Source organism: Aythya ferina, assembly GCF_964211825.1.
Source record: "Aythya ferina genome assembly, chromosome: 24".
NCBI lineage: Eukaryota > Metazoa > Chordata > Aves > Anseriformes > Anatidae > Aythya > Aythya ferina.
In genome coordinates this window covers 7,049,263-7,065,188 of record NC_140322.1, presented here as the reverse complement: position 1 = coordinate 7,065,188, position 15,926 = coordinate 7,049,263, and the positions used below count along the sequence as shown (strand labels likewise).

The window sequence follows — 15,926 nt, the reverse complement described above, 5'->3', positions numbered from 1 at the left end:
AAAGGAATGGTGCTGGGTGGTAACACAGAGGATTAGAGTACTGCTATGTGAGAGACTCCAGCTGGAGCCTCTCACCCAGAGGACATGCTGTCCCTCTAATTTGTCTGGCTCTGGTTCCCCTGTGAAACTACATGTATTTCTAACTTAGAGATTTCTCCAAGTGACTTTTTCTCCCCAAGTCATTACTTTTGATATTGAAATATTGGTCTTTCTGGTAGCATTTCCTTTCATACAGTTTAATGTCTTTGCTGACCCATGGTACAGGCCTTTCAGATCTCTACACATTTGTTTTTTTCCAGGTAGCTTACAATGAGCCCCACGAGAACTTAAAATGCTTTTAAGACCCATGTTAAGCTTCTGGTTTTGCTTCTCCGATATGTAGGTGGTTGAGATTTGACCAGTGGAATGACACCACAGGCTCTAAAGAGTGTAGCCTGTTGCCCAGGTCACTGAAGTAATCATTTTCTGAGCTTCTTCAGTTTGAGTCATTTTTTCCACCGAGTGTGACTCGTTTGGGGCAGCAAAACGTGGCTTATAAACAATGGTGTTCATTTTCAAGTTAGCTGTTCCTGTTTCCTTTCTTCCTGGTCTGCCTATGATATGTTTGTATGTCTGAACATGCAGTATTTCGCTGGTGGTTTTACTCAGGTGGGCAGCTGAGCTCCACCACAACCACTCCCCCTCCTCAAAGGCATAGGAGGAGAAAATACAATTAAAAGGGCTGAAAGGACAGGGAGATCACTCAACAATTACTGTCATGGGCAAAACAGACTCAGCATAGGGAGATTAATAAAATTTATTACCTATTACTAACAAGCTAGGGCAGTGAGAAACTAAAAGCACCTTCCCTTTGCATTCAGGCTTTGTAAAAGCAAACTGTTTTGAATTTCTTGGGTGGGAAAGAAATGAACACACAATGTGGATGCCCAACAGATGCAGGCTGGGCTATTGCCTGGCCTCTGCAATGTATGCCAACCAGCAAGATAGGTTGAATTTTAACTTACTGTTTAATTACAAGACATAGAAATGATGCAAGTCCTAAAATCCCTCATATCTCCATCTTTAGAGCTGTTTTTGGGTCAGTGATCCATGTAGACTAAGTATTTGTCCTTGCTATGTACGACAAGAAAATACATTTGTAGGAGTAAGGATTTATTTTTTTTTTCTTTGGGAAGGAGGAAAGGTACCAGATAGGTATGCAAGCACCTTACAGTTGGGTCTTGGCTTTAGTTTTCTGTGGAAATAATTTGTCTTATTTGTCTGATTTCCAGAGATGGTACACCACGGTCTACCAGAGTCCAGCTCTTTTTAGAAATCCAGAAATTGTTCCTGAAGGTTTTGGTTCCATTCTAAAGTAGGGGGGTTGCCTTCCCCTTCATCTGCAATTTGTGGAGATTTTTCTGCTGTTCAGTGATAGTGGGATGGGAAAGGGCCTTTACAAGTTTACTTGTACCAGAAAATTAAAAAAAAAGGGAAACTGCAATAGGAACCTCCTCCCTTTTGGATTAAAGGGGACAGGGTGCAGTACTTCCATGTTTGGTGCTACTTTATAGTCTAGGGATGAGTGGAGTGTCCCCCTGAACATGTAGACAGGTCTAGGTCTAGATTTCACAAGATGTTTGCCAGGTAAACTAGATTTCTCTGGGTAGAAAAGCTGTTTGGTAAAGCCTAAACCAAGTCCCGATGGCTGCAGAAAGACTGAGTGATAAGATAGAGATGAAATCCATTCTTGCTGAGACAAACCATTGTATTACTTAACACTTACCTTAGTTTGGTGCATGCATTTGGTGCTCTAAATTAACTGTTGCTCTTCAGGAACCATATAAATCAGAGTACGGGGCAAAGATACAGAGTGAAATGGGAAATACTGTCATCTTTGCTATGAAGCCATGTTGTGGACGTGCCTTACAGTTTACATAGATGCCTATTTTTATACGTGCTTTAGTGTATTGCCTTTCAAAATGAGTATGTGAAAACAGGCAGTGGTATGGAGGGAAAACAGGACATCAAAAGCTGTTCTTTTCCTGAACCTGAGAACAAGAGGTAATGGAGGGAAAATAGCAAGGAATTGGTTCAAAAGACACATAAGTACTTTTCCTATGGTGGATTGCAGAACTCAGCATAGACTATCATTGAGGACAGGAGTGTTTAATAATTTTTCATCCATGCATGTGTTCACATAAATACTTTATAAAGATCCCAGTGTAACTGCTAGCTGAGGAAGTTTCTGCTACATATTGGCAGATGCTGGTAGAGTTTGATAAGGGATGCACTATACCGTGTTCACTTTCTTCTCTGATCATCATCTGTTGGCTGCTGTTGGACATGGCGCTGAGCCCTATGGCTTGCATCCAACATAACATTTCTTACACTGTCTGTGTGGCTGTATCTTCTTCTTCCACCCTTCCTCTTTCCTAAAGAGCTGTCCTGTCTTTGTAATGCATGGAAAAAAACTTCCTTCCACCCTTTCTCCTTGCGCTATAGCAACTCTTGCCATGTGCAATTTCTATTTCAGGAGCATAACTGTAGTTCTGGGGGATTAGCTATAGCCACAGCAACATTGGTTAGAGGGACCCATGTGGAAAAGACCAAGTTCAGGTGCTCTCCTCATCTTCCAGAAAAGAATTTATCTTCCTAGTACTTCTATGCTCTCTTAAAATAACTGAAAATAGAGAAACAGAGGCTGGGCTTATGGGGTGCTTTTACTCATCTGGGCAGCTGAGCTCCACCACAACTGCTCTCTTACTGCCCCTCCTAAAAGGGAAAGGGGGAGAATATACTATGCAAAAGGCTCAAGAGTTGAGATAAGAATGGGGAGATCACTCAACAATTATCGTCGTGGGCAACACAGACCTGGGAGATTAATAAAATTCATTACCTATTACTAACAAGATAGATCAGTGAGAAGCTAAAAGCAAACTAAAAACACTTTCCCCCATCCACCCTCTTCTACATCTTTCCCCTGAGCAGTGCAGGGAACAGAGAATGGGGGCTGCGGTCAGTCCCTAATGCTTCGTCTCTGCTGCGCCTTCTCGGTCACTCTCTCTGCCCCATGGGGTCCCTCCCACGGGATGCCATCCTTCCCAAACTGATCCTGTGGGGGCTGCCCACAGGCAGCAGCTCTTCAAGAACTGCTTCCGCATGGCTCCGTACCACAGGGTCCATCCCCCAGGAGCAAACTGCTCCAACACAGGTATCCCATGGGCAGTAGCTCCCCACAGACCCCCTGCTCCTGCCTGGGCTCCTTTCCATGGGCCGCAGCCTCCTTCAGGCCACATCCACCTGCTCCACCAGGGGCTCCTCCATGGGCTGCAGCGTGGAGATCTGCTCCATGTGGGACCCATGGGCTGCAGGGGGACAGCCTGCTCCACCAAGGGCCTCTCCACAGGCTGCAGGGGAACTGCTGCTGCGTGCCTGGAGCACCTCCTGCCCTGCTTCTGCACTGACCTTGGTGGCTGCAGGGCTGGTTGTCACTCCTCACTCTCCCAGCTGCTGTTGCACAGCAGAATTTTTTCTCCTTTCTTAAACATGCTCTCACAGATGCATAAACAATGTTGTGTATTGGTTTGGCTCTGGCCAGTGATGGGTCCTTTTGGCACCGGATGAAACTGGCCCTTATCTAACATGGGGCAGCTTCTGAAACCTCAGAGGCCACCCCTGCAGCCCCTGTTACCAGAATCTTGCCACATAAACCCAGTACAACTTAGCATAGCAAATTTCCCTAAAAATGTGTTGGGCTATTGCAGTGTTGTTATCTAGAGTAAATGGGCTGTCTTAGCTTCCTTTTCCTCTTAAAAGCGACAGTGCAAGCAACGCCTCCCCTGGTCAGGCAGCTGAGCTGTAAGGCCTGCAATTCACAAGCAGAAATGGGGCATTATCCCTTGCTTGGGCACCAGCAAGCTATCCTCAGGCCTGGCAGCGTGCATGGCTACATCAGGAGCGTTTGAAGTCCGTTTCTCTAGAACTCCTTCTGTGGTAAGGCTGGAGACCCCTGGCCTCTCTGGGTACCTGGCTCAGGGCTGCATGGCCCTCCTACAGAAAATTTCATCATGTCCACCTGACTGCTCTGCACCTCAGTTTGTGGCTGTTGTCCCTTGTCACACCATTTGCCACTACTGAGAAGTGTTTGCTACCACCCTCTTGCAGCTTCCCTTCCAATAGCTGCTGGCAGCCACCAGATCGCCCCTCAGGCTCTGGCCTATCCCAGCCCAGCTCCCACAGCCTTTCCTTGTAGGTTGTGCTCCAAGGCTCAGGCCAAGTGGCAGCTGCCTGTCAGTCCCACTGCAGCTTTCCATGCCCCTTTATTGCTGCAAAAACTGTTCAAGGTGAAATGTAAGTACCAAGCAGAGGGGATATTAACTGGCCACTCTGCTGGCCACCCTCCTCCTGTCACAGCCTAGTTCTCTTTAATCACAGTGAGAGCATGCTGGCAGCCTTTTCTGTGGAGAATGGCTGTAATTAAGTTGGTACATCTTTGCTGGGAAATCCAGGTATTTACAGTAGCTTTGCACCACTGCAGTTGGGTGTCTAGCAGGCTTAGATAGGGAGACTAGAGGATGTGCAAACACCTGGTTCCTTCTAATAACAGTGCAGGTTGTATTCCTGCTCTGATATGCTTTCAGTATGCCTTTGTGTACCTACCAGTTGTGACTGGCCCTTGAGGGCTGTCTCAGCCCTCAGAAACCTCATGCCTCTTTCCTTGCAGAAACCAGTGCCAGCTCTTAACAGCAAAGAAAACATAACAGTATTTCCTTGTTAGACAAGCCATGGTGAATACAGATAGCAGACAGAAACATGTGATCTCTCGTTACAATATAAGTGATTCAGATGGATATTATGCCCATAGTGTAAGTGATGCAGTACAACATACACATCAGGGGAATAGCCACACGGGACCCGAGCACACTGCCAGAGCTGTATGCCCTGGGGACTACAACAGCAAGGCCAAGATCAAGTGGGTCCCTCACATGTCTCATCCACCCTTTCTTCCCAAGCTGGTGGAACAGAGGAGAACAAGAGCTGAGAGGGGTTTATAATGCTGCAGAGAGGACAAGGAAACTTACTGCCACAGCCTGGCCTGTGTTCCCCCATACTGGGACTCCCACACAAAGCAGTATCATCTTGACACTGCAAGCAAGTCACCATCTACCACGGAGACATTTTGAACACAGCAGCACTTGCTGCTATGCTGGTCCCAGCCCTGGTGCCTTGGAGGAAAGGAGAGGCACAGAAGACAGACCTACAGGGTCCCTGCTCCCCCTGTGGCCGTGCCCAGCCCTGCCCCGGTGTGACCCTGCTGCGGGGCCAAGCTGCCCCTTGCCAGGCCTGCAAGGCACAGGGTGGCGATGCCCAAAGCCCTAGCTCGCACAGCCATTTCCAAGCCTGCTCAAGGAAGGGCCACAGGAGTTGGTGTTGTGCAAAAGGGTGCAGCCGGGGCATGTCTAAGCCATGTCACAAGTGTCAAGAGGGAAGTGAGTCACTCACCTGCAGGCCAGCGCCTTCTTTCCTGTCCCGGTTCTCCTCCTAGACACGGACACGCTGCCAGTGCAGCCCTGCCGGTGGCTCTGCTCACGGCAGGGACCCGTTGGGCTGGGGACTGCTGGGCCAGCAGGCCCTGAGGTAAGACGATCGTCCCCTTTCTGCTTGCCTCCCTCCCCGAGCACTGCAGGCTCTTTCTGCCTGTCCATGTCTAGGGACATGGTCTGGCTGCACAGCCCCCTGCCCCCGAGATCTCTGAGCTGTGGCATGTCAGAGCCAGCCTTACCCTTGCCGTCCCGGTGCCGGTGCCCTGGGGAGGGGTGTGTGTATTCATGCTGGGAGCCCAGTGAGCAGGGATGAGAAGTGCTGCTGGCCATGGCATTGCCTTTGGGGCCCTGCCAGGAGGTCACCCCTGCAGTGTGGAGCTGTGGGGGCACAGGGACCCAGCTGTGCAGCTCAATCAGTTGCAGTTTTTCTGAGGTCTGTGTTTTAAGATGATCCCCACAACAAGATGAGGACCCAAATGCATTCTGTTTGGTCCATGGGAAGTGAGTTGAGAGATAACCCCCGGTTTTGAGCCGCCTTGAGCTGTAGGATACAAATTCTTATGCCATGGCCTCCACAGCTTACATCCGTGCCCACTGGGGCAGGGCTGCACTGGGCTCCCTGTGCCAGAGCCAGACAGAGTCAGCCCTGCTCCCCCTTCCATTCACGGCTGATGTGGCAGCCTGGCTCCTGGCAGCAGCATGTCCTGCCAGACTGGGCTATCCCAGCAGTGTCACTGTAGGCGGCTGAAGCCCTCTCTGCAGCTGTCAAATGGCTACTGGGAAGTAGCTGCTCACTGACCCCTGAGGATCTCAGCAGTCAAGGGAAAAGTATTTTGCAGCTGAGCAAACCAAGCTCCTGGGCACATTCCAGCACACTTGGTAATAAGGTGGGGATGTGTTGTGCCAGGCTCAAAAGTGCTCACTAAGGAAAGCTACAGAGTTTATTTAGTATTTATTTCCTGTAATGAGCAAAAGGAAATTGTGTTGTTGTTGTGAGATCAGTAGTGGAAACTCACAGAAAATAATGTTTAGCATCAGCTCACCATCCACTTTGGTGAAAAATTAACTTCACATCTTTCCAAAGACCTGTCCTGGCACTAGAGAATTCGACACAGTGATCAGGACTGGCAGGGATCGCATTCACCTGTGTGCTTATCCAGCATGCTGCACTGCACAGCTCTAATCCTGCGGGCAGTGACTAGTGCTTTCAGAGGCTCGGTATTTTGTTGTTCTTGTTCACGGCTCTTGAACAGAGCAGTTCAAAATGCATGCAAAGCCTATCCACTAAAATGCTACTCTGTACACCACAGAGAGCTTTTCTCCACTAATAAAATGTGGATTTGCTCTTGGAAAGTGGCCTCCATATATTTGCTGATAATACTGTATCTCCTAAACCAAAGAGTTTCTGCTATCTGTATGATGGGTAGCAGAAACTCTTAGTACAAGAGGGAACGGCCTCAAGCTGCACCAGGGGAGATTCAGGTTGAAAACTGGGAGACATTTCTTCTCAGAAAGAGTAGTTAGGCATTGGAACGGGTTGCCCAGGGAGGTGCTGGAGTCACATGGGAGTAAGTTATAGTAAAAAATTTATATATTTGTTTTTATTAGACTGTGTGTTTGGTTCATAAAAGTAAAGGCATGTTCAAGGTTTGCTTGTTGTTGTTTTTCTTGGGACTTAGTCTTGCATAGCATTCAGTGTTGTCAGAATTTGTGTGCTTCCCTAGGACTGGATGAGAGGTAAATTACACTGAGAACAGAGCAGTCAAAAACTGCCAGTACCACTCAGTAAGCTGGGCCACTGAAACAAAGATGTGTTTTAATACTGGATTCGAAATCACATACGCAGAAACAGGCAATGCTGCAGCCCCAGAAAAATGAGAAATTATTTCTGGTAAGAACTCCTCCCCAGCCCAAAACCTCTTGGGCTTTCATTTCCTCTAAGAACTTGGCTGCAGCAGGACAGCACACTTTGTTTTGCAGTTGCTATAGCCTTTGCTAATGCTCCCCTTTCTGCAGTGACAAGACAGTCTCAATGCCTGCTCTGTCAAAAGTCATGGACTGGCTAACACCTAATGTCACTGAAGTGTTCTTTGTTTGTTTTTAATTTAAGCTCCCAGAATCAGTTGTGTGGGCATAAATGGGGCTCTGGCCAGTACATGAAGGATTAGATTCCCTGGTCCATCTTTACATTACAGCAGCTGATAGAGAAGGGGGATGGAGGGAAGAAGCAGGTGATGGAGGGAAGGAGACTGCTGCAGCCTCCATTCCAGCACAGATCTGTAGCATTGATGCAGGAGCCTGATCTCACCCTTCTGGTCACCCTGACATGGTCTGCCACAGACAGAACCCAGCTGCACGCTTCTCCCTGCTCCATGCTGGCAGCCCCAGGCAGGGTCCACCCTGCTCAGGCTGGACAGGGTCTCCCATGCTGGTGCAGTGCTGCCCCTGCCCTCGTGCCAGGGGAGTTTGGGTCCTGTTGGCTTCTGTGTTCCTTGGACATCCCATGCTGTTGTTGTGGGAGGTAAGGGTGATCCTGCAGCAGTTCAGGGCTCATGCAGCTAGTGTCAGCTGCCCGATGCTGCATTGCTACCTTGTGTTGCAAATGCCATGTCTGTGGTGCACCCAGTCCTAGGGGCAGAAATCACCCATGCGGGGACGGGGAGGGTGGCTCAGGTGTCCACTGGCCTCAGTGCCACCCGTTGAGGCTGTGGGGATTCAAGTAAGGGCCCCATATGGCAGCTGCTCTCAGGTTCACCTGTGACTGAGCATGAGAGGCTCCAGACAGGGCCCTCACTCTTCTTTTCAGAGCCTGTGCTGTCCCTGTGCATCCCAGGGTGCTTTGGAGCCTGGGCAGGCAGGGCCCAGGGCAACAGGAAATCCTGGTTGCCAGGCTCTGCTTGGCCCAGGGCACCACGCCGAGGCACTCTGCTCTGTAATGGCCCTGGGAGAGGCTGCCTGCACCCCAGGAGCTGGTGCAGGAGAAGATCCAGGGAGGAACTGACCCAGGCAAAGAAGTCCAGATCAGCACTGGGGCTTTGTCTGCCCTTGGCCAGGGGATACCAAGGCACTGGCATAGCAGGGGGGTGGGTGCAGGTGTATCACCAGCTGCCCCAATGCTGCACAGCCCTCAGCATGCCCATGCACACCTCAGCATGCCCATGGCCAGGCAGGTCAAAGTCAGCATCTCCACAGAACAGCATTGCTGCTGTGCACCTTGTGCCATCTGCCTATGTCCCCTTTCCCTGCTGATGAGGAGGGTGGTATGTCCTGGCATTGATCCAGGGCTGCCCAGCATGGGAGCTGCAGTTTGGAATTTGCTGGCACAGCCAAGACCATGTGTCCAGCTTTGTTTGTCACTGGTGTCCCCCTGAGCACCACAGTGATTTGCATTACTGTGATGAACAGTCTTCGGGCTGCCCCAAATCTTGGTGGTCAGGATGTGAAGACGGATGGTTCAGGTGAAGATCTGCTATGCTGTGGTTTCTCAGTGCCTGCTTGAAGGTCCCTGAGATAAAAGGAGGTTTGCAATGGCTGGATTCCTGGGTCTGTTATTCCCAACGCAAATGTGAAGAAGACCCTGCTAGGAAATGAGTCTGCCTGTGAGATATATGAGCTTCTTGACACTTCTTTTCCTCAAAGTTTTTAAGTCAAAACTCTTCTGGCCTCTGCCATTCATCTATTTGGAAAAATGATGTTCAAATGCTAATCCCAGGTCCAAACAGGGACAGACAGTGGATTCCTATTCTGCCTTTAGAGGAAAACCCCAACTTTCACAATTATCAGAAGCAGAGATACTTTGAGGAAACAGCTTTAAGGACTTTCCAGATCTTCACTGTGGTTAATTGCCTTTCCTCTACAGTTTATTTTGTTTCTCATTTCCTTTGAGCTGAGGTCACACATTTCCTCTTCGTTAGTGACTCTGCAGTCATGCTGCAGTTGCTCTCATTGGTGTCCTGTTCTTGAGAGCTGCCTGCGTGGGCACCTTTCAGACCCTTGTCAAAGAATATAACAATTGGAAGAGGACCAAGCACCTTCAATAAGACTTGTATCACTTCTCTACTGAAGCTGAAAATGGACATACTGCACTGAATCCCTTTGCCTGTGGTAAGCACAAAATAGACTTTATTGGTACTGCTGAGAAATGCTTTTGCTGATGCCATAGCTTTTGTTAGTGTGGTCTTTGCACCTGTAAATCCTTACTGGGAGAGCATGGCCCATTGGAGAGACTGGGACCAGCAAAGTATTCATCCCTGCCACACTCTGCTGTGCCTCTGGTTACTTTCATCTCTAGTTTTGTGTACAGTGGAGTTGACAGTATAAACCGCTTAGGATTATTGGTTGAGGTACTAGTGTACTAGGCAGTGGTTTGAGCTACAGATACCAAGGATTTTGGTAATGCAGTCTGCTGCTGCAGTGAACGGGACCCACATCAGCCAGCCTACAACCCAACCACCACTCTTTTTTTCTCTTCTGCTGACATGGAGAACATTTCATAGAACCATAGAGTCACAGAATGGTTTGGCTTGGAAGAGACTTTAAAGATAATCTGGATCCACCCCCACTGCCATGGGCAGGGAACCTCCACTAGAATAGATTGGCCAAACCCTGTCCGACCTATCCCCACTTCCAGGGATTGGGCATCCACAAATTCTCTGGGCAACCTGTTATAGTGCCTAACCATCCTCACTGTGAAGAATTTCATCCTTATATCTAATCTAAATCTGCTCTCTTTCAGTTTAAAGTTTACGTGTTTTATGCAAAGGGGAACCACTTCAACGGGAGAGAATGAGTGAGATTCCCTGTATGGTACTCCAGAATTTAGGGCTGAGGACATCTCATGAAAATGTAACTCAACTTCCTCAGGCTGCAGAGTAAAGTTGGCATTGAGTAAATTTAGAGGGGGAGGGTGCCATGCTCTCTTCTAGCTGTATGTTGTAGAATACCTGGCTTGACAAGCAAGAAAGGAAAAATAACTCAATTTTTCTCCTTCCCCTTTCTGAGCTTCTGTTGCTGACCCTGTTAGCATATGGTGCAGAATATGCCTTTAATCAGTTCCAGACAGATGCCCTGGCCATGTCCCCTCCCCACCACTTCCCCACCCTCAGTCTGCTGGCTGTGGGGGCTGGATGCAGCCCCGATGCTGTGCCTGCAATAGGCAAAACACTGGTGCTGTATCAACGCTGTCCTGGCTACGTGGGCTGCTGTGGGGAAGAGAACTCCGTCCCAGGCAAACCCAGGACAAGTGGTCAGTCGGACTCTATGATCTTTGTAGGTCCCTTCCAACTGATCTGTTCTCTCTATTTTAATTCCTGAAGGACTGTGGCATTGACACTGCATGATCTACTACTGTCAAGACAGATGAGCTCTACCAAGTCTTGCCAGGGCTGTATAAGCATTGTCATCTCCAGTCACCCATACTGCACCTTTGCCAGAGGTTTCCAGCAGACTTAACAATGTAGAGCATGTTCTTGCTTTCATTTCTACTGGTCAAAGTGCAGCCCCTTAGCTCAAACCTATCCTCAGGTGCACAGCTTTGCAGTGGACGGGGAAACGCAGGCTTGTGTCTGCTAAATCTGGCAGGTGATGGGCATGCCTGGGAAGACCAGCAGTGAAGTCCGCCAGAGCCCCTGTGTGCAGCACCAGAAATGGCAGGGTATAGGGACTTCCTTGCAGCAGGTACCTACTTTGGGTATATTCAGGTTTAGTGCTACAGTGATAGCGCATCTCTCATTCCAAAGATTCCAGTCCCAAACACCAAAACTATTTGCTGCAGTTGGCAGCTACTTAGAACTGGGGGTTTAGGAGGCAGATTTGAAAGAACCACAAGGTCTCTAATGATCATAGGTAATTAGGACTTGATTTTCTTTCTTATTCTAACATCAGAATAGTGTATAAAACACAAAGGCCCCACAAGTCTTTCTTCATCCCTTCCCTTAAGCGTATGTATCTGCTAGGTGTGCCTCTGAGCTGAGAGATGCAAACCTTTCCGACTGGCTTATGCCTTTAGCAGGGATGGTGCCTCAGTAAGTGGAAGAGCCGTGTCTAACAGACATTTATTTAAGACCATGTTGTGATTATCACCACTCTTCATCCACAAATGAAGGGGTGGAAATGGAGCCATAAGATGACTAGTATGATTTGCTTTGGGTCCTGCACGAATCAAAGTCATAACAGGAAACAGCACAGGCCCCTGCCTGCTCTGGGACGTCTCCACAGGGCAGCAGGAGCTGAGATGTTGTTCTCGTCAGGGAGGTGCCAGACCTCTGCAGCCAGACCCTGAGGCCATCCTCAACGCCTGGCTACAGCCTCCTGGATCAGGTACTACCTTTTAGAGATCAGGCGGTTCTCAGCAGAGATGAAGGTGAAAGAGTGCAGATGCATGTGACACCTGGCCAGCTACTAGTACTGCCACAGTTACTTGTTAACTCCCAGGCTTTGGAGTCTCTTCATACGGAAGACAGCTGAAGGACTGAGTTTAGACACAAAGCCTGGTGCTGTCCATCAGCAAGCAGCAATGGGAAGGTCCAACACCAAGTTGTGGACATCTATAGTTGTCATGTCCTTAGAGCAACTGTGAGGAGTAAGGAGGGACAGGCATGGGAAGGTGACTACCACCTTCCTCTCCTAAAAGCTGTGAAGAAGTACAAAGGCATTTGCAGAGTTTTCTGAGGAAAGAGAGTGTTCTTGATGTAGAGTTGACTTCCCTATTTGCAGAGGAAAATTGCAAATGTGTAAATGAGGAACCACTGGCACATGGGCACATAAGTGACTCAACTCAGAGGGGGTGACTTGGGGATTCATGTCTCTGCTGCTGGGGAAGATGCAGAAAGTTCTGAGGCAGGATGGTGCTTTCTGAGGAGGCAGTGGTCTTTGGGGTAAAAAGCTTGCTGTCTATGGCGCTGGCAGAACCAAGACAAGCACATTGCACTGTTCAGCACTTGGCATTACCACCACAACTTGCACAATAAATTTAGGCATCATGACTAGTGGTAAAGTGTACTCTTTCTCAAGGTAAATCACCATGTTCTACATTTTACAAACCCTTTGTTGACTCAAATTAGTTACAAACCCAGGAAGTGTGATGTGAATGAGCAACCTCGTACCCTTGCTGGTGGTTCTCAAACTGCTTTCCCTGCTCTAGTCAGTTATCTTCCCATGACTTTCAGAGGGAGCAAAAAACCAGCAGATCTGCAGATGTATCAAGAAGAGGTGAGTACCTGTCCAGTGCCACACAGGTCATTGGTGCTACAGCCAAGAACAGGAATGTACATACTCTGGATAGGGAAAGAAGCAGGTTAAAGTATTTAAGGGATTAGACTGAATCTCACACAAATGTGGGACAAGAACACATACAGTATTGATGATGCAGTAATTTGATGTCAAAACCGTAGGTAAAATCTGAAGAAATACTAACTGAGGTGCGGACTACTAATATTAAAATCCTGAAAGTGTCTCATTAGAGACTGTGTTTGTCAGTAGCTTCAATGACAGAAGAAAGTACAGAATTGCTGTTGCTGACAATCGCATTCATTGCAGAAATGGTAGAAAAAAAAAAAAAAAGAAAAAAAAAAGAGAGAGAGAGAGATTGGTTTGATGACAACCTGAATTCAAAATGATTGTACATTAGACAACAACCAGGCTTTTAAGAAAGATAGCTGTAGCTAAGAATTAAGAATGTACAACAAAACATCACCCTTTAGAACTAGCAACTCATCTTTCACATCATTCACTCAGTAGAGCTCTGAGAGGTCTGGCAGCCTATGAAGTCAATGTTTGACCCTGCATTGACTGTAACTAAGAAAACAAAATCTTTGCGAGTGTAATCAGAAAACACATAAAAGCCAACTCTGGAAACGCGGCACTAGTGAGATATTTTTACTAGACATTGTTTCAGTTCTGGAATTTCTAGGTTAAAATAAATATAGGCAAGTTAGGAAGCATTAAGAAAGAGCCACAGGAAAAATAAGACAAATGGAAAACCTGTTTGCTTATAGTAAAAGATTTAGAAGCTCAGTCTACTTATCTGGGAGCAGAGTGATTTTATCTGTTGTAAGAACCTTAATACAGAAAACTCTTTTGAAATTAGTGATCTGAGATCTGCAGTGCAGCAAAAAAAACAACACTGGATGAAGTCACAAAGGGTAGAATGGCATGGAAACAGGATAGAAGAAAGGAGCAATTGGACAGGGCAGGTACCTGCAGCTTGAACCAGGGCATGGGGCAAAACTCCTGTGGTCACAGGCAGCTGAAAATGAAAGGTGGATTTTGGCTTAGCAATGGCACTGTACCAATCAGGTCATTTTATGCTTTATATTTTTAGGTAAGAAGAAAAGGTAGAGCAGGAAATTCTGCATCAGACGTGTCCACTCAGCAGCACAATGTCTGGAGAGGGTAAAGGTGGTGCTGAAGGTAGTGCACCCCCAATAGACTCTCCATTTCGCTATGACCTCTTCACTGTATTCTACAGCATCATTTTCATTCTGGGTTTTGTCGCCAACTGCTACGTGCTCTGGATTTTCAGACGTATTTATCACACCAAGAAACTCAATGAAATCAAGATATTCATGCTGAACCTGACAATAGCTGACCTGCTGTTCCTGATTACAATGCCACTGTGGATTATTTACTATCACCACGATGGAGACTGGTTCATGCACAAGGTCCTCTGTAATGTAGCTGGCTGCTTATTTTTCGTTAACACCTACGCTTCTGTTGCCTTTCTGATGGTCATCACATACAACCGCTACCAAGCCGTGACTAATCCCATTAGAGCTGCTCAGTTTACCACTCGGAGAAGGGGTATCTTTTTATCAGCAGCTATCTGGATCATAACAGTGGGCAGCTCTTTGTATTATGCTTTTGAAGATAATACTAATGTGGAGAAAATTGGCTTGAAGAATTACACGCGTTGCTTTGAGCGCTATGACTCTACTAGCAATGTTACACCTGTTCTTGCCATTCATGTCATCATCTGCATCGTCTTCTGTATCATTTTTTTATTTATCCTAGCCTGGAACATTGTCATTATCAGGACCCTCTTCTCCAAATCAGGGCAGCAGCGGAAGAGTGCTCATGTCAAGCAAAGGGCGCTCTGGATGGTTTGCACGGTGCTTGTGGTGTTCATCATAAGCTTTGTACCTCATCACATTGTGGACCTGCCCTGGACACTGACTGTTCTGGAGCAATGGCAGAAAGAGAACCATAATTTGCGCCAGCAACTCAATGATGCTCACCAAGTGACTTTGTGCCTCTTGAGTACGAACTGTGTGTTGGACCCAGTCATCTACTGCTTCCTCACCAAGAAGTTCCAGAAGCATGTTTCAGAAAACCTGAAAAGCATGAAAGGGAGTCGAAAGTGCTCCAGGCAAACCACAGACACAGTGATTGAGGGCACCATTCACCAAGAGGATGCCATTAGGATTTAGGTCAGATGGGTTCTAATTGCTGAGACTGGGAAGTGTGAATCAGTCATTCACCTTTTCTCAAGAGAAGGCATTTAGGGACACAACAGAGGACCAGGATATTATATCCCCTTTATCCCTTAGATAGAAGAATGAATGCTCATTTGTGAAAGGACAAGAGGCAACAGGCACAAATTGGAACACTGGAGGATCCTCCTGAACATCAGGAAGCACTTCTGTGCTGTGTGGGTGACCGAGCACTGGAAGAGCCTGCCCAGAAAGGTTGTGGAGTCTCCCTCCTCGGAGATGTTCAGAAGCTGTTCGGACTTGGTCCTGGGCACCCTGCTCTAGGTGTCCCTGCTTGAGCAGGGGGTTGGACCAGATAGACCCAGAGGTCGCTGCCAACCTCAATCATCCTGTGATTCCTTCTATCACATGCATCTAGCAGAATTAGAACCTGTAATAATCTGTGAGAAAAGCACTTTCTGACTGGGTTGAGGGCACTGACAACAGCTCAGGCAATATGCCTGAAAGAAACACATCGAGTGCCTGCAGTGAGCAGCTGCTCAGGTAGCACCATCCCTTGTTCTTTGCCCACCCAGCTCCCAAAAAGAATCCAGTGCCTGACCTGTATGAGGTTTCTGAAAGACCTGGAGGAACACACAGAGCTGCTATCATAATTGAGTAACTTTTCTGAGCAGCTTGCATGGTTCTGTAAAGAGTATGAGCCAAAGAAGCTCCTGAGTGGCTAGAAGGGACATAGTCCAAGGAGTTCCTCACAATGCCATCAAAGAAGAGAGATGCACCTATACTTGCACGGTCCGTCGGGGTCCTTACTTCACAGATGCCTAGGAGCAGCTATTATGAACTTTTGTCTTTGCTCTCAGCTTTTGAATTAGACATGTAACTGGACAAAGGCGAGAAAAGGAAGAGAAATTGTCAGTGTCTCAGCCTCTATCCCAAATCAGCATTATGTCCAAGGGGGACTGTTGTCTGCCCT

General features: G+C 47.6%; 1 protein-coding gene across 1 annotated transcript; it reads left to right on the top strand.

Moving 5' to 3' along the window:
* Nucleotides 1-13,903: 13,903 nt before the first annotated feature.
* PTAFR (platelet activating factor receptor) lies at nucleotides 13,904-14,950 on the top strand (the record flags this gene model as incomplete). Its single annotated transcript, XM_084496874.1, has 1 exon — nucleotides 13,904-14,950. One exon carries the CDS (start codon nucleotides 13,904-13,906, stop codon nucleotides 14,948-14,950), a length of 1,047 nt encoding a protein of 348 aa, XP_084353000.1.
* Nucleotides 14,951-15,926: the final 976 nt, after the last annotated feature.